Here is an 18572-nt window from a genome sequence, read left to right on the forward strand (position 1 = left end):
CCACCAAAAAGTACAGTAAGACGCATGCACCTATATAGATGATCTAACCCGTTCATCTGTTGGTCCCCGCTGCAGATAGGCTGTGCCGCAAAAATCTTCTCCACATGATGAATGCAACCCTTTGATTTGTGTGGGTTTTTGAACTATCTTTTCTCGAACTTTCTCAAGTCTATTTTGCAATAAACATATTTGAGCGCGCGCGAATCATCCTATGGAGACGATTTTTGGGGCATAGCCTATCTCCGACCAGCAAATTAATGAACAGATTAGATCATCTAAACAGGCTGGACCCACTTAAATTTTTACAAGAGTGCTGCTATGGGGACAATCACAGTCAGAATCAATCCCAACAGTAAATCTTTTGGTCCCATGGAATACGTAAATGTGTAATCGATCAAGATCGTTGATCTTGTAAAGCACCATGTAGAGACCTAATGGTGTTGGGCCCATGATGAACTGATAACCCATTTCATAAGATAAAGGATTACAAAAATTCAATGGTTAGATTTTAATAGCAAGGAACCCTAAAACTAGGTTTCGGTGATCAAGCGGGTAGAGTTGTCTAATCAAAGCAGGGTCGAAAGAAATGTGATCAATGGATCTGATCATGTCCACGTTTCACTCATGAAGCCCAAAAAGTGGGTGTTAGAAAATTGGCAAAGAGCAAATTTGTTTTTTTCACAATTTTCTTTGGGAAATGATATCAGCACTTCAATGTTTTGATATCCAGGCTCTCCTTGCTTGTCTTTTAGTATTTAATGGGCTTGTGAGAGCTTTTTGGAAACTGTAATAACCTGTTTGCAGCCTTTTAAATGCTAAAAGACAAGCTAGTAGAGCACGATGTCAAAACATTGGAGTGTTGATATCATTTCCCTTTCCTTTGCACAAGAAGAGGAGAAAGACATGTAGAAGAAGCATATTGATTAGTTTAAGGCTTCAGATAATATCCTCTTGTTTTTTTTTTTTTATCAATATATCTGGTCGGGGTCCTGCCTAATCCCAGTATACCAATCAAAAAAGAAGAAAAGGAAGAAGCATATAGATAACTTATTGATGCCTTCAAATCACGAGATAGCGAACTCGTGGTCCCCCTGCCTTTAGCTTCACATGCAATGTATTTTTACAAATTGGACTCCTTAACCAACAATTTATTATGCTTAATGATGGGATTAGTAAAGTCCACGTGTCCACCTCAACATATCAATGCTATTGGCGTTGGCATAACAAAGTCATTATCCAAATGACATCAACACCACCAGAGAAGTGAAGAGAAAGGGGAAAAGATATTATTATATGGGATTTGCTAGGGACCATCACAGAAGCATTTCGCGGATGAGCTGTTGCATGTGAGGGCAGCCCCATCGTCGGTAGGGGCCCAGAGAGCTGTCTTCTCTTTTGGCGTTCCTTCGTAGATCTAAGGATGTCACCCCTACACACGAAATTTCACTCTCCTCTGTCTCACTCCAGTGAATTGGTTTCGAGAGCATGCCGCCAGGTGACAGCGGTATAAGGTCTTCTGCTTTCTCTGAGGCCTCGCCGACTAAGAGGCGCTGCTCAAATTTTGTCTTATTCAAAGGAATTAAATGAAGAAGACAAAATCTTCTAAAAAGTAAGCCTGGGTAGCTGTTCTCTCCTGCAAAAGTGAAACATGAAATGGTCTTCTACGAAATTGCCTAACAAATCGCATAATTCTTGGAAACATAATTCAAACGTAGTGTAGTGGCCCCACCCATATAGAACGTGAGCTAGACTTGGGTTGGTCTTGAGAAAGTAGTTCTCATCAAGGAGTCTTGTTATTCTAGAATTTATCTTTCGTCTTTATCTTAGGTTGAAAGATTAGGTCAAGTAGCTAGTTAACAGGGAAGATGTTTAACTATTTAGAATCCATGTGTAGGTAGGACAAAAGAGACAGTAACGTGTGATTTTTTGTAACCAATAGCTACATCTATTTAAAGAGGCTATGTCAGTAGTTTCATATGTGAATAAGATGGAATAAAAAAGTGACGTTCTTCTTCTTCTGTTAGTAATTCCTCTTCTATTCATCTTCTTTATCTATTCTTCTTGTTGATCAAATCCTACAAAGTGGTATTAGAGCAGAAGGTCATGGGATCACTCAATCGAGTAGAGAGGAGAAAAGCCAGGGCGAGTTCAAGAGAACACCGGCAAGGGTTCGGTAAGTTCGCAACATGGCAGGTAAGACCAATTCTGCAAATTTTCAGCAAAGCGTTCCTTTATTTAAAGGTGAAAATTTTCAATTTTGGTCTATTATGATGAAGACGTTATTTATGTTTTATAAATTATGGGAATTGGTGGAGAATGGGTATGAAAATTTTGCAGAAGTGGAAAGATTGACCACGGCACAAACAAACGAATTAAAGGAGAGTAAAAAGAAAGATGCAAGGGCTCTTTTCCACATCCAACAAGCTATGGATGAACCAATATTTCCAAGGATCATGGCTGCAACTACATCGAAAGAAGCATGGGATTTGCTTCAAGAAGAATACCAAGGTACTACGAAGGTAATTTCTGTTAAGTTACAAACCCTTCGTCGTGATTTTGAGAATTTGAATATGAAAGTTTGTGAATCAATTCAAGTTTTTTTCTCTAGAGTTAGTTCAATTGTAAATCAAATTAGAACTTATGGAGAAAAATTAGATGATCAAAAAATTGTTGAAAAAGTGTTAAGGGGTCTTCCAAATAAATTCTGCCATAGAAGAGTCTAAAGATTTAACTAAATATTCTACGAATGAATTAATGGGTTCTTTGCAAGCAAATGAGCAGAGATTGAATAGGACTACAGAAAATCCACTAGAACAAGCGTTTCAATCAAAAGTGGATTCGAAGAAAAGAACTGATGATTTGAATAAAGGTTTCCAAGGAGGAAAAGGTCGTGGACGTGGTGGATTCCTCGGCAGAGGAAGAGGTAGAGGCCAATTCAGTGGTTATCAGAAAAATCAAAGTGGAGGTAACCATGAATCTACTTCTTTATTTTGTTCTATTTGCAAAAGATCAAATCATAGTGATATAAGGATAGTGGAAATTAAAATAAAAATTCACCACAATATTTTTATTGCAAAAAGTATGGTCATATTGAAAAAAAATTATCATCAAAAGGCTCGGGAACAAGCAAACTATCATGAAGAGAAAAGTGATGAAAAAGTTGAAAAAGAAGATAACGTATTTTTGTCATGTCTAACTGCCAATGTTGAATTGAATGATGAAATATGGTATTTAGACAGTAGTTGTAGTAACCACATGACTAGGAATAAGGATTATTTTCTTGAAATAGATAAAACTGTCAAACCACGAGTAAGGATGGGTGATAACAATCATGTTAATGCCCATGGTATTGGTCCCATCGTTGTTTCTACACTAATTGGCAAGAAACAAATTCAAGATGTTATGTATGATCCTGGGTTGGCTCAAAACTTGTTAAGCTTAGGTCAATTGATTAAAAAGGGGTACCGTGCTATCTTTGATGAAGGAGAATGTAAACTTTATGATAAAAAAAAGTATGAAACTAGTTTTGTCTATTAAGATGACAGAAAACAAGATGTTTTCACTAGTGTTTTCAAAACTAGTATTCAATGCTTTTAGTGCATGTGATGACTCTATGTTATGGCATAGGAGATATAGACATTTGAATTTTGGTGGATTGTCTTTGTTGCAAAAATTGAATATGATTGTTGGTATTCCTTCTTTGAAATATGAAGGAAAAGTCTGTGAAGCTTGCATTTTGGGAAAATATCACCGTGAACAATTTCCAAGTGGTAAGTCTTGGAGAGCATATAAGCCTTTGATGCTTCTACATGCTGATATTTGTGGCCCTATGCAAACTTTATCTTTGAGTGGGAATAAATATTTCATTCTATTTGTTGATCATTACTCAAGGATGACATGGGTATATTTTCAGAAAGAAAAAGATGAGGCTTTCTCTATCTTCAAACAGTCATGGCACTTGTCGAAAACCAATGTGGTCATTCTATTATTGCTCTTCATACTGAGCGTGGAGGTGAATTTATTTCTAAAGAAATTCAGGATTTCTTCAAAGAAAGTTGAATCAAAAGATAGTTGACAACGAGTTACTCCCCAGAACAGAATGGAGTTGCAGAGCGAAAAAATAGAACCTTTGTTGAGGCTGCAAGGAGCATACTAAAAGACAAGGGGTTACCTAATGATTATTGGGCTGAAGCAGTAGCCACAACAGTATACCTATGCAATCGCGCTCCTACAAAATCAGTTCGAGGAAAAACTCCATATGAGGCTTGGACTGGAAGAAAATCCAATGTGAGTCATTTTAAAGTTTTTTGTTCTATAGCCTGTGCTTTTGTTCCATCTGAAAAAAACAAGAGTTAGATGATAAAAGTAGAAAGTGTATTTTTATTGGCTATAGTGTGGAGACAAAATGGTACCGACTTTATGATCCTCTTTCCAAAAAAAATGATCATAAGTCGTGATGTTATTTTTAATGAAAAAGAAGCTTGGAATTGAAAAAATAATGTTGAAGCCCCCTTATGTGTTCTAAATAAAAACACATCAAGTGAAACTCCTTCTCTTGATGTTTGTTTACCAAATCCTGATGAGTCACTAACTTCATCTGGTGATTCCTCTCCCATGAGAATGAGAAGTCTTGGTGATATTTATGATTCATGTGAGTTTGCCTGTTTTGCAATAGAGCCTTCTAGTTTTGTTGATGCAGTGAAAAAAGAATGGTGTGATACAATGAAGGAAGAGATTGATGCAATTACTAAGAACAATACTTGGACATTGGTGGATTTGCCTCCAAACAAAGAAGCAATTGGACTTAAGTGGATCTACAAGTCAAAGTTCAATGCCGATGGTTCTCTCCAAAGACACAAAGCTCGGTTAGTTGCAAAAGGTTATGCCCAAAAGCCATGTATTGATTATTTTGAAACATTTGCACATGTTGCTAGAATGGATACTATTAGAACTGTTTTGGGTATAGCAGCTCAAAAGAATTGCCAAGTTTTTCAGCTTGATGTGAAATCAGCCTTTCTTAATGGAGAACTTGAGGAAGAAGTGTATGTGGATCAACCTCAAGGTTTTGAAATCAAAGGCATGGAGCATAAAGTGTACAAATTGAAGAAGGCACTCTATCGGCTTAAACAAGCGCCACGAGCATGGTATAGTAAAATTGACAAGTATTTTCTTGAAAGCTCATTCCAAAAGAGTGCAAGTGAACCAACTCTTTATTAATAATATCCTAGTTGTTTGCTTATATGTGGATGATATGATATACACTATAAGTTCTCTTGATATGGTTAAGGAATTTAAAGAGAACATGTTGAAAATTTTTGAAATGTCATATTTGGGTCTATTGCATTATTTTCTTGAAATTGAAGTCATTCAAGGATCTAATGGGATTTTCTTATATCAGAAAAAGTATGCTTTGGATTTATTGAAAAAGTTTGGTATCGCAAATTGTGCACTTGCTAAAATACCCATGAATACTAATGAGAAACTTACTTTGCAAGATGGGGTTGAAAAAGCATATGAGAAGAATTTTAGAAGCATTGTTGGTGGATTAATTTATCTAACTCATACAACGCCAAATATTATGTTTGCAGTTAGTATTATTTCCAAGTTTATGCACAGTCCAAGCAAGCATAATTTTGGAGCAGCAAAGAGAATTATGAGATACATCCAAGGCACAATCAATTTTGGTATTGTGTACACAAAAGTCACTAACAACAAATTGATTTGTTTTTCTGATAGTGATTGGGCAGGTTTCATTGATGATCGGAAAAGCACAACGGGTTATTGTTTTAGTCTTGGATCGGGTGTCATAGCTTGGGCATCTAATAAGCAACGTACTACGGCGCTCTCAAGCACGGAAGCCGAGTATATTGCTGCTACAACTACAGTTTGTCAAGCAATTTGGCTACGAAGAATTCTATGTGATTTGAAGGAAGAACAAGACGGACCTACGTGGATGTTTTGTGACAACAAATCCACAATTGCCTTAACAAAGAATCCACTTCATCAAGGGAGGACGAAACACATTGAGATTCGTCACCATTTCATTCGAGAAGCTACAGCCAAAGAAGAAGTGGAATTAAAGCATTGCAACATTGAAGATCAAGTGGCAAATATTTTCACCAAAGCTTTGCCGGAAGAGAAGTTCAAAAAATTTTGTCAGATGATGGGAGTACAATCATTCACCTAGTTTAAATTAAGGGGACATGTTGGAAACATAATTCAAACGTAGTGTAGTGGCCCCACCCATATAGAACGTGAGCTAGAGTTGGGTTGGTCTTGAGAAAGTAGTTCTCATCAAGGAGTCTTGTTATTCTAGAAGTTATCTTTTGTCTTTATCTTAGGTTGAAAGATTAGGTCAAGTAGCTAGTTAACAGGGAAGATGTTTATCTATTTAGAGTCCATGTGTAGGTAGGACAAAAGAGACAGTAACGTGTGATTTTGTATAACCGATAGGTACATCTATTTAAAGAGGTGTAGACACCCCATTTTGACTGAATCCTAAACCCATGTTTTGTTAAAAAAAAAAATCTTTTAAATAGTTGAATTTGATGTCCCAAATTTAGTCCTAGCATAGGCCAGGGTCTCATTTAGGTCCCTCTAAAATTTCAGAAAAATCCGTCGCGGTTTGCATAGCAAACGAGAAGGGTAGGTAGTGTTGTGTAAATTTAATGTCGCAGAAGGGGTGTGCATTATCTTGACCAGGATGTGGCCTGGTAGGACTAAAACGTGGGTATTTTGCAGTATATAGGTGTTCCTGGGCAACTAAAAGAGCTAGAATTCTGTTTTCTTAATTATCACTAAACTACTTTCTGTGGACCACCCTTGCTCTATCAGAACAAAGTTGAAATATATTAAAGTGGGTTGTCTGTGCAACTTTAGGGGGTCAAATATTTTGGGGGATTCCCTATAAATAAAGGCTAGCTTCTTTGAGAAGCTAAGATCTTTTTTTTTTAAATCCAGAGAGAAAGAAAAATCCCAAATACCCTAACCCTAACCCCAATTTTCTTCTCTCCGGCTGTACTCCGGCCGATCTCCGGTGAAACTCCGGTCTTTCTTTGTTTTCGTATTCACTGACTTAGATCCTTGCTCATTTTCAGATCTAGAGTTTCTTATGTTCTCAAGAGAGAGAAATCCCAAATCTCGAACCCTAACTTCTATTCTCTTTCTTCTCCGGTTAACTACCTCCGGCAAGATTGCCGGATTTTCTTCAAGATCCGGCTAACAAGTTCCTCCTATTCTCTTCTTTATTCTTAAAAACTCTCAGTCATAGATCCATTCCATTTTCAATTTTTTTTACCTTTGAAATCTAAATCTGTTTCAAATTTTTTTTTTCTACGGCAGTTCTACTTGAGCTCCGGTTAATTCCGACCGAAAGATTCTCCACAAAATCTCTTCAATTGCTTCATTTACTAGTTTCCTTTGCGATTTGGATCTAATCTGTTTTGAAAAGGAAATCTCAGCTATGAAAGGTCAAATTCGTGCTATGAAATCCTCAGACATTCTTTTTACCTTACTTTTTACCTATTAAATCTCAGATCCTTACCTTAGAACCTCATATCTGTGAAATAAATTTCTCAATTTTAGATAAGGAGAAATATTTGTCTAAAATCGATCGAAGTCATCATCAAATTGCGTTCTCAAAAAAAGCGAATATTTGAATTCATCAGTTTTTCAGAGAGAAGAAGAAAGCGCAAGAGGCAATCTTTCAGGTAAGCGAACTAATTATTGAAAATAATCTTATATGCTTGTGAATGTGATTATCCTGATCGATTTTCATGAATTTCTGTTTATTATATAACTTTATTATGTCATTTCTGCATGATCTCTTATAGCAAGTTATTTGAGGTTCTTGTAGTAAAATTAAATTTAGATTTTCTAATTTTATTTTATTTTTATTTTTTAGAAATTGATCCTCTAATCTCAGCTCATCTGAAATCCAAGTAGTGACTTGGTTTGGCAACCTAGAGGGGGGGTGAATAGGATGTTTATAAAATCTTTACCTTTTAAAAACTTTTCCTAAGATTTCACCAAAGACTTATCCCTTGTTTAATTAAGTTTGAAATAGTTGAACTTAAACAATATTACAAATTAATATAAGTTCAAAACCATTGTTGATTAACAAACTTAATTAGGTAATTTTAATAGCCTAGTTAGCAAGGTTAGGATATTTGGGTTGATTATCAATGCTAACTACTCGCTCAATTCTAAGCACAAATAATCAAATAAGAGAGTGAGAGGGAGTGAGAGAAATACCAATCACACAAGTGACACAAATATTTATAGTGGTTCGGCAAACGGCCTACTCCACTCTTCTCAAGGTCGCACTTGAGGATTTCCACTATTGAGACCTCCACGACGCCCGGCTCCTAGGCTTTTACACTCCAAGGGAATTAAATAAGGATGCCCTTCCACCTTTACAATGACTCTCCTTCTCCGCCGAGTTCTAAGCGGTTCACCCAAGGGAATTAAAAACAACGGATGCCCTTGCCACCGATCGAGTAAAGAAGAAGATAAAAGCTTTGCCTCTATGTAGGCTACAATGCAAGTTGAAGCTCCAAGGATGCTCTCAAGAATAAACAAGTTTAAGCCTAAACCAATCTCAAAAGATTTTCTCAAATCAAGGCACAAAGAGTTTGGTTGGTGAGAGAATTTAACCCAAAAATAGTTCACAAATGATTTTCTAGGGTTTGTTGAAGTTGGACAATGTTCCTCTAGTGTTTTGGACCCTTGAATGGGTATATATAAAGTCCCAACTCCATGTGACCGTTTGGGGGGTAAAACAGTCAAAACTGGGTCAAAAAATCAACTAGCCGTTGCACCCCAACGGCTATATTTTTTTGAAGAAAAACATTTCTCGGAGTTCCGAGAAAAATTCTCGGAGTTCCGAGCGAAATTCTCGGAGTTCCGAGCAAATTCTCGGAGTTCCGAGAATTCAAACAGAACCTTTAAGTTTAGAATCTGGTGCATTTCTCGGAGCTCCGAGAATGTTCTCGGAGTTCCGAGCTCGGAGCTCCGAGAATATTCTCGGAGTTCCGAGACTGGATTTCCAGCAAACACTGTCTCACTTGTAAAATTCATATCTCCCTCATTTCTCGTCGGATTTTGACGTTCCTATACTCTACGGATATGAGAAAAATGAGAGCTATCTGTTAAAAATAGTTTCAAAAATATTTGAAAATATTTTAAATAAGTTTTGATAGGATTTAGTTGCTGGTCCAGGTTGTTGCTTCGGAACTCTGTTTTGTTCATTCTTGTGTTGAATGCCATATGGGTCCCAACATGTTGGTACACCACCATGGCCATTCACTTATCCATTTAAGACCTTAAAGGGTGTGTTAGTCTCTTTGAAAAACATATTTTTAGGGGTTTAAACAATGTGCCTTGACAAGAGGAAATGCAAGAGAGATAGGAATACATTCTACCCTTTCTATCACTCTCTTGAACTCTTCTTTTGAGCTGGGATCTTCTATGGTTGAGCTTCCATGCTTGACATCTTCAAGTTGTGGTACAAGCTCCTTGGTCCTTTGCATTAGGTTCTTGATCCTCGACCTTTGGCCTTCATGAACTTTCTTTGTTTGTTCAATGCTTTGAGATGGTTGATGATGAGCTTCTCCTTGGTACTTCCAAGATGTGATTGGTCCAAGTATGTTCCAAGCTCCTTTGCCATTGTGTTTGGTTCATCTTCAAGCATAGGCCAACAAGGTGCGTGCTAGTATGGTTTGACTTGTGTAGGACCTGTCTAAAGCACAACACTCAAGGCAAATGATCAGTCCATAAACAACTAATCAATTTGCGTTTGTTAATCATCAAAACAAGTTGATTGAATGAACCCATGGGGAACCCTTGGGCTTACAATCTCGCCCTTTTTGATGATGACAAACCAAATTGATTAGATAGGTGGGAGGAACCTCTTATGAGGATTTGATAGACAATTTAATTACTACTCCCCCTCAACATATGCATGAGTTATATTTAACAAATTATAATACAAGGATGCATATGATAATGGATCTAATCAATTATACAAATTCTCCCCCTTTTGGCATTAGCAAAAAGGAAGGATTAAGCTTTTAAGCACAATTACATAAAGCATAAAAGATATTCAATGAGAATATGATGCTCCCCCTAACAACTTATCATGAGTTACCAATTAAAATCAAAGTATAATCCAAAGTATATTGGCATGATAAGAGCATGTCAACATAGGAAACGAATCGACTAAGATAAATCAAGCCTATGTTAGAAAAACAAAGAGACATTCTAATTTTAGTACACATTCTTAGGGTATATCTTTGTAGAAATATAAATCCAATATAATTTTACCCTATGACCCGTAATATAATAATAGATTAGCAAGTTAAAGCTTATATTTAAAATGATAGATCATTTAAGCTTCCCCCTTTAGTATTTGTCATTGGCCTTAGATAAACCTAAGATTTAAGGCATGGCATGACACATAGGCCAAAGATATGACAATGGAATACTTGGCTACCAAAACTTATTCTTGGAATAGATGATATCATATTAGATCATCCAAGATAAGTCAAAAAGCCTAGAAGAATATGTCACTGAGACCTAGGCTATGGGCTTCTTGTCTTAAACTCTAAAACACACATAAAAGCACAAGACAAGCCCGAACAACCCATGTGGAGCAATCATGCTCCAAATGAGTGTACTTATCATATGTAAGGTGATAACCACATTAGGAATCATATGATAAGTAACTAAGGACAAATTTACCTTTAAGCTCCCCTTTTGAAAATGAATCATGCAATGCATGAATCCAAAAGGATGTCCTTGCATAGACTCCAAAGGTTTTTGGATATATTTTCCAAAAGATACCAAGTTAAACTCAACCCTTGGGCTTCAATGACACTTACTCTCCAAGTGTCAGTTTATCATGATAAAATGATAGCTATAGTCTAGCTCATCATGATAAACAAGCATAGCACAAAAGATTTTCAATCTTTGGCTCATGCTCCCCCTCAATGTGATATCATATTTTCAAATTCACGCTTTATTTCCCTAAGAATGTAACATACATAACTAGCTAGGGAGATCACATATAAATGTATAGCTATTCATGTTTGAGATGTTGGCACAAGGCCAATTTGTTAGATATTTTAATTAAGGTGAATGTACCGTCTCCCTCTTAGAATCTAAGAAGGCTAAGGGCACCAATTGAGTGACTTTTAAGATTAAGGTTTAACATCTCATACGTGTAGATATTATCAAACAAGGGGTGATAACTATAGAATATATATATACCAATTTGAGTTCAATTCTATAGGACTAAGACATAGTGAGAATGGTCAATAAAATACCATGTCTTAGAGAGACATCCATGATTCATGAAGGTGAGAGTATACCTTATGAGAAAGATATGATCATCAAGATTTCCATGGATAATCTACCATGTTTGGACACAAAGGGCATAACACATAATGTGCATGGTCCAAACATTACATCTACATCCACAACCACATGTAAAATGACAAGGCATTAGGCACAAGGTGCATAAGCCCTATTGAAAACAAAAAATGTGTGGGAGGCACATGTTCCCATCACAATCTAATGTATACAACCACCTTAATAAATTTTAATTTTACTCAAGTGAGTAAATGCCCAAATATGATTCTAGATATCTATGATATTGTCATTTCAAGTCATACATTGAATCTAGATTCATGTTTCAACTTCCCTACATATTATATCATTTTGTGATTCTAGGGAAAGATCCAAGGAAAATAGAGTTTAAAGAATAATATTTTGGCATATTCACAACTTTCACTCAAAAACTATTTAATTGCCAAAAAAAATTTCCATTTAAGTTCAAGTCTTTAAACCTATGGGTTTCTTCTCTTTTTGGTTTTGCTAGAGATATGTGATAGATCGTATAACCTAGCTTCTAGCAACTACCAAAATAATGTTCAAATATGATGATATACTTGTGAGTACAATTTGAACACAAGGGCACAAAGGTGTGGTTGAATATCCTGTAAGCACAATTTATGGTTTTCACATTAATGCTCTATTGTGGTTGTCATGTGGATGAAAGACATATTCTAAGTGCGATAAGATTTAAGTCATAGTGTGTGCACTTAGCAAAAATACATATAGATACATACAAGTCAAACAATATAAGTATATTGTATATATAGGTTGTTTCGTCACAAATGATTTGATCATGAAGCACATATCAACTAGATATTAAACATAAAATATCTAGGGGACCTTTTCCAATAGATATAACATTTTAGTGCAAGATATCAAAGCCTTATCAAGTTTCAAGCATAAAGACTTTGGATTTTCAAGGATGATCATTTGAAGCACAAAATATGGATACATGGCATTCAAGCAAGACAAGTATATTGTATCCAAACAAATTTTCATATGATATAAAATTAAAGCACATCCCCTAATCTAAGATAAACACAATACATATCATGTTGGGGTTTTTGGAACCCAAACTATCTTGGTTCCAAGCAAGTTTGCTCTAGGTGATAAGTCCTTTTTAACCCAAACAAACTTACTGCTTTTTACAAATCTAAACATACATTTAGATTTGTAATGTCCAAATCTACCACAAAAATCACAAGACATATATGAGTAGGTAGATGGACGGGATGAACATGATGATCTACAAGAATGGTCATGATGGCAATTATGTTTTACACTTTCTTGTAGTTTGTAATTTTCCAACTCAAGTTTCTCATTCTTGATTTTCAAATCATTGATTTCCATTTTGAAGTTATTTGTTTCAAGAGATGAGGAATTCTTGATTTTATCTTCTTCTTCTTTAAGGAATTCATTTTCTTCTCTTAGTGATTTAATGGTTTCACTTAGTTCGATAAAATTATTTTCAAACATTTCATTCTCTTCACTAAGATGTGCATGGTCTATTTCTAGTGACCTAAACTCCTTGTGAATACTAGCTAAATTATTTTTCAAGTTTGAATTCTTAGTTAGTTGATCCTCAAGTTTCTTATTCAAATCTTGAAAAGCACAATGTAGTTCTTCAAATGTGAAATCAATATTTTTCAAAGCATTTTCATTAGATTTCTCAATTATTCCACTTAAGCATAGGATTTCACTTTGACAAGATTTTTCAAGTTTGTTTAAAATCTCTTTAGCATTAGTACATGAGGATACCTTCTCATAAATGTGTGGTGGTAATGCACAACATGTTGCAATTAGGGCTTTTGTATTTAATAAAGATAATTTTTTATTATATTCATTTAATCCTTTAGATTTAGCATTTAAAATAAATCTATTTTCAATTATCTTTACCATATCTTTATCTAGACCTTTTAAGTATGTCTTCATATGGATCAACCATGATCCATAATCCGAACCATCCAAAATAGGTAGTCTAGATCCCATCTTTTAAGTTGCCAAAAAACTAGATCGTTCAACTCTTAACCGGTTAGGGTCTTAATCAAGAGCCCAAGCTCTGATACCAATTGAAATCCAAGTAGTGACTTGTTTGGCAACCTAGAGGGGGGGTGAATAGGATGTTTATAAAACTTTTACCTTTTAAAAACTTTTCCTAAGATTTCACCAAAGACTTATCCTTTGTTTAATTAAGTTTGAAATAGTTGAACTTAAACAATATTACAAATTAATATAAGTTCAAAACCATTGTTGATTAACAAACTTAATTAGGTAATTTTAATAGCCTAGTTAGCAAGGTTAAGATATTTGGGTTGATTATCAATGCTAACTACTCGCTCAATTCTAAGCACAAATAATCAAATAAGAGAGTGAGAGGGAGTGAGAGAAATACCAATCACACAAGTGACACAAATATTTATAGTGGTTCGGCAAACGGCCTACTCCACTCTTCTCAAGGTCGCACTTGAGGATTTCCACTATTGAGACCTCCACGACGCCCGGCTCCTAGGCTTTTACACTCCAAGGGAATTAAATAAGGATGCCCTTCCACCTTTACAATGACTCTCCTTCTCCGCCGAGTTCTAAGCGGTTCACCCAAGGGAATTAAAAACAACGGATGCCCTTGCCACCGATCGAGTAAAGAAGAAGATAAAAGCTTTGCCTCTATGTAGGCTACAATGCAAGTTGAAGCTCCAAGGATGCTCTCAAGAATAAACAAGTTTAAGCCTAAACCAATCTCAAAAGATTTTCTCAAATCAAGGCACAAAGAGTTTGGTTGGTGAGAGAATTTAACCCAAAAATAGTTCACAAATGATTTTCTAGGGTTTGTTGAAGTTGGACAATGTTCCTCTAGTGTTTTGGACCCTTGAATGGGTATATATAAAGTCCCAACTCCATGTGACCGTTTGGGGGGTAAAACAGTCAAAACTGGGTCAAAAAATTAACTAGCCGTTGCACCCCAACGGCTATATTTTTTTGAAGAAAAACATTTCTCGGAGTTCCGAGCGAAATTCTCGGAGTTCCGAGCAAATTCTCGGAGTTCCGAGAATTCAAACAGAACCTTTAAGTTTAGAATCTGGTGCATTTCTCGGAGCTCCGAGAATGTTCTCGGAGTTCCGAGCTCGGAGCTCCGAGAATATTCTCGGAGTTCCGAGACTGGATTTCCAGCAAACACTGTCTCACTTGTAAAATTCATATCTCCCTCATTTCTCGTCGGATTTTGACGTTCCTATACTCTACGGATATGAGAAAAATGAGAGCTATCTGTTAAAAATAGTTTCAAAAATATTTGAAAATATTTTAAATAAGTTTTGATAGGATTTAGTTGCTGGTCCAGGTTGTTGCTTCGGAACTCTGTTTTGTTCATTCTTGTGTTGAATGCCATATGGGTCCCAACATGTTGGTACACCACCATGGCCATTCACTTATCCATTTAAGACCTTAAAGGGTGTGTTAGTCTCTTTGAAAAACATATTTTTAGGGGTTTAAACAATGTGCCTTGACAAGAGGAAATGCAAGAGAGATAGGAATACATTCTACCCTTTCTATCACTCTCTTGAACTCTTCTTTTGAGCTGGGATCTTCTATGGTTGAGCTTCCATGCTTGACATCTTCAAGTTGTGGTACAAGCTCCTTGGTCCTTTGCATTAGGTTCTTGATCCTCGACCTTTGGCCTTCATGAACTTTCTTTGTTTGTTCAATGCTTTGAGATGGTTGATGATGAGCTTCTCCTTGGTACTTCCAAGATGTGATTGGTCCAAGTATGTTCCAAGCTCCTTTGCCATTGTGTTTGGTTCATCTTCAAGCATAGGCCAACAAGGTGCGTGCTAGTATGGTTTGACTTGTGTAGGACCTGTCTAAAGCACAACACTCAAGGCAAATGATCAGTCCATAAACAACTAATCAATTTGCGTTTGTTAATCATCAAAACAAGTTGATTGAATGAACCCATGGGGAACCCTTGGGCTTACATCATCTTTGCCTGTTCCATTTTGTATGCCTTATTTCAGTGATGATTTCTTGCTTATAGTGCTGCTGTTTGCATGTTATATTAATGAGAAATGATGTGCGTTTCAAGCCTTAGGATGTTTGTAAATAAAATATCTTCCCTGCAAGTATCCTGATGGTAGGGAAGTCATTGAAGGATTGCCATGATTTTTTATAATGTTTTATCAGTGTATGTGATAAATTTGAAAATGGAATGTATCTTGAGTTCCACATGTATGGATAGGTAGTTTCATCTAAGTTAAATAAATTTGTCCTCTTGATAAGAAGACAAATGGCAAATATATGATCCAAACTAGGTAGAGTAGAATTGGATTGGTATGTGTGGTTCAAATATTTGTGTTCTCTTCATATATATAGTTTGAGCAAAGTTTCTCTAGTCGGCCCCCTAGAGATGGTTTTCTAGTCCTCCCTCTTAAAAAACCGTTGGATAAAATCCCAGCTAATCTCAGCCATCGAAATGAGATTTCTTCATTTGGTAAGTGAAAATATCATTCCACACTGTGTGTCTCGACGAAGGTGTCTCGACGAAGAAGAAAACCCACGGTCTCTCTCTCTCTCTCTCTCTCTCTCTGTGTCTGGACCAAGAAACCCACCGAAGCTCGATGGTTTCTCTCTCTCTCTCTCTCTGCTCGACGGTTTTTCTCTCCCTCTCTCTCTCTCTCTGTCTCGATGAAAAAAACCCCATCTGAGAAGCTTGAGAGATGAGAAGAATCTTACAGAGATGAGAAGAATCTTACAGAGGAAGAATCTTACATAGAAAAACCCCATCTGACAAAAAAAACCCCATTTTTAGGGTCGACGGTCTCTCTCTCTCTCTCTCTCTCTCTCTCTCTCTCTCTCTCTCTCTCTCTCGACGGAGAAAACCCACCGAAGCTCGACGAAGAGATCCACCCATTGCTCGACGGTTTCTCTCAATCTCTCATACTCACAGATTTTTGGGTTTTCAAAAACCCTAGACAACTGATCGATTTTGGGTCTCTTCAATCCGATATTTGGGTTCTCACAACGACGATTTTGGGTTTCTCAATCGTGCCGCTCTCGCTCTCTCTCATCTCTCTGTAAGTTTCATCATCCCCTTCCTCTTCTCATTTTTAGGAACCTTGAAAGAATTTTGTGCAAAATGGTTTGATTTTTTTGGGGAATTTTTGTGTGGTTATGGCTGAGATTTTTTAGGGATTATTGATGGCTGAGATTAGATGGAAATTGATCCATCTAATCTCAGCCATCCAAATAAAAAACCCCTTGCTCTGTAAGATTCTTCCCACCTTCCTCTGCATATTTTTAGGGTTTATAAATGGGTGGAATTTTTTTTGTCATTTTGGCAATTTTTAGGCTCGATTTGCGGCTAATCCGTGGATGGGCTCGTTTATTAGCAAATTTTTTCTATCAATGTTTTCTGATGGATTTTCTCCTCACATTGAATCAATGAGCACACTGTTGCAAAACAGAGTACGATCCAATTTGATTATGGCTCGAATGCCAAAACTGTTATGGATAGATTATTGTAGCGTATGTTATTTTCCAATCAAAACATCAGGTACATGATATGAGGCAAGACTGGTTGGATACTTCTGACTTACACTTGTAAAATCCTATTTATTTTTGTAAACTTGAATCAGTGTAATTCTATTATTGTGTTTGTCTTGTCCTGTATGATATATTTTCAGATATCCAAATTCTATCTGATGATGAAGATTCTGAAATGCCCCTTAATTGTCGTTTTTCTTTTAGAATGGACTACTTCATGGATACTAACTTGGAGCAGACTGTTGGGCTATCAATTGATGACATCGATGCTAATAGGTTACTTTTTGATGATGAGGGGGAAGCTTTTGGGTTAATAAACAATGAATCTGTCGGCAATCAGTTACTTTTGGATGAGGAAAGGGAAAATCTAAATGATGGTGCCTTACTTTCTATGGTCAACGAGGAGGGTTGTAGTGGTAACAGTAGTGAAGATGATGGTGAGAGTCATGTATTTAAGGAACCCTTTCTTAACCAGGAGTTTGAAAGTGTAGAAGCTGCGTATGAGTTTTATAATATTTATGGGTTGGCCACAGGTTTTGGTATAAGGAAATCCAAGACCGAAAAGTCGAAGGCAAATCATGAAGTTATAATGAGAAGATTTGTTTGTGCTAGAGAGGGGTTCAAAAATACTAAAGATAAGAGGCAAGTAGGAAAAGAAGTGAAGTTGCATCGAACTGTAAGAGATGGTTGTGGAGCGAAGTTGGAGATTAGAAAGAAAAATGAGAAGTGGGTTGTGTCTAAATTTGAAGCCAAACATTGTCATGAACTCACATCTCCTGGCAAAAGACAAATGCATCGTTCACAGAATAACTTCGTTGATGTGACCTATAGGACGAATAGGTTTCAGATGCCTTTTGTACCATTTACTGGAGTTAACCATCATAGGCAATCTACCTTATTCGGATGTGTGTTCTTAGCAGATGAGAGAGAAGAGACATTTACATGGTTATTTGAGCAATGATGAAAATGCATGTTTCGTAAAGCTCCTGGTTGTATTATCACAGACATGGACATTACTATGAGAAATGCTATCAGAACCGTTTTCCCAAACACACGTCATAGGTTTTGCTCGTGGCACATACAGAGGCACCTAGTTGAGCATATTGCACCCATGCGAGATTCTGATAGTGAGTTTTGTAAGGATTACAATAGGTGGTATTTCAAGAAAAACATACACGAATGTGAGCAAGAATGGGAAAAATTTGAGCAAAAATATGGGATTGAAGAAAAAAGTTGGCTAGGTAACATGTGGCAGCTACGGAGTCATTGGGTGCCAGCTTATTTTAGGGACACTTTCACTGCTGGAATGTCATCCAGTTCACGTAGCGAAAGTATCAACTCATTCTTTGACGAATTTGTTAACCATAGCACTACTCTACAAGAATTCGTCGAACAATATGATAAGGCACTTGAAGATCATCGAAAAAAAGAAGCTGAAGAAGATTTCAGGACAAAATCTTCAAACGCAATATTATTGTCTTCAAGGAACAAATTGGAAGCACAAGCTGGCAAATGTTATACAAGGTCAATGTTTACGCTATTCCAGATAGAGATCAAGGATAGCAATGATTGTTGGTTTGACTTATGGGTGAGAATGGCAAAGTGACAGAATACAGTGTAGGATTGAGTGATGAGGAGACTTG

At 36.5% G+C, this 18572-nt stretch overlaps 1 protein-coding gene across 1 annotated transcript; it reads left to right on the top strand.

The window, feature by feature from the left end:
• Positions 1 to 17935: 17935 nt before the first annotated feature.
• On the top strand, positions 17936 to 18535 carry LOC143891050 (protein FAR1-RELATED SEQUENCE 5-like). Its single transcript, XM_077395703.1, has one exon. It carries the CDS (start codon positions 17936 to 17938, stop codon positions 18533 to 18535), a length of 600 nt encoding a protein of 199 aa, XP_077251818.1.
• Positions 18536 to 18572: the final 37 nt, after the last annotated feature.

The sequence above is a fragment of the Tasmannia lanceolata genome, unplaced genomic scaffold (assembly GCF_043159265.1).
Source record: "Tasmannia lanceolata isolate RefF3 unplaced genomic scaffold, GAP_Taslan_0.1 ptg000013l, whole genome shotgun sequence".
NCBI lineage: Eukaryota > Viridiplantae > Streptophyta > Magnoliopsida > Canellales > Winteraceae > Tasmannia > Tasmannia lanceolata.

What these genes read in the sequence shown, in the direction of transcription:
- LOC143891050 (XM_077395703.1), top strand. Translation starts at nt 17,936, where the DNA reads ATGGACATTACTATGAGAAATGCTATCAGAACCGTTTTCCCAAACACA.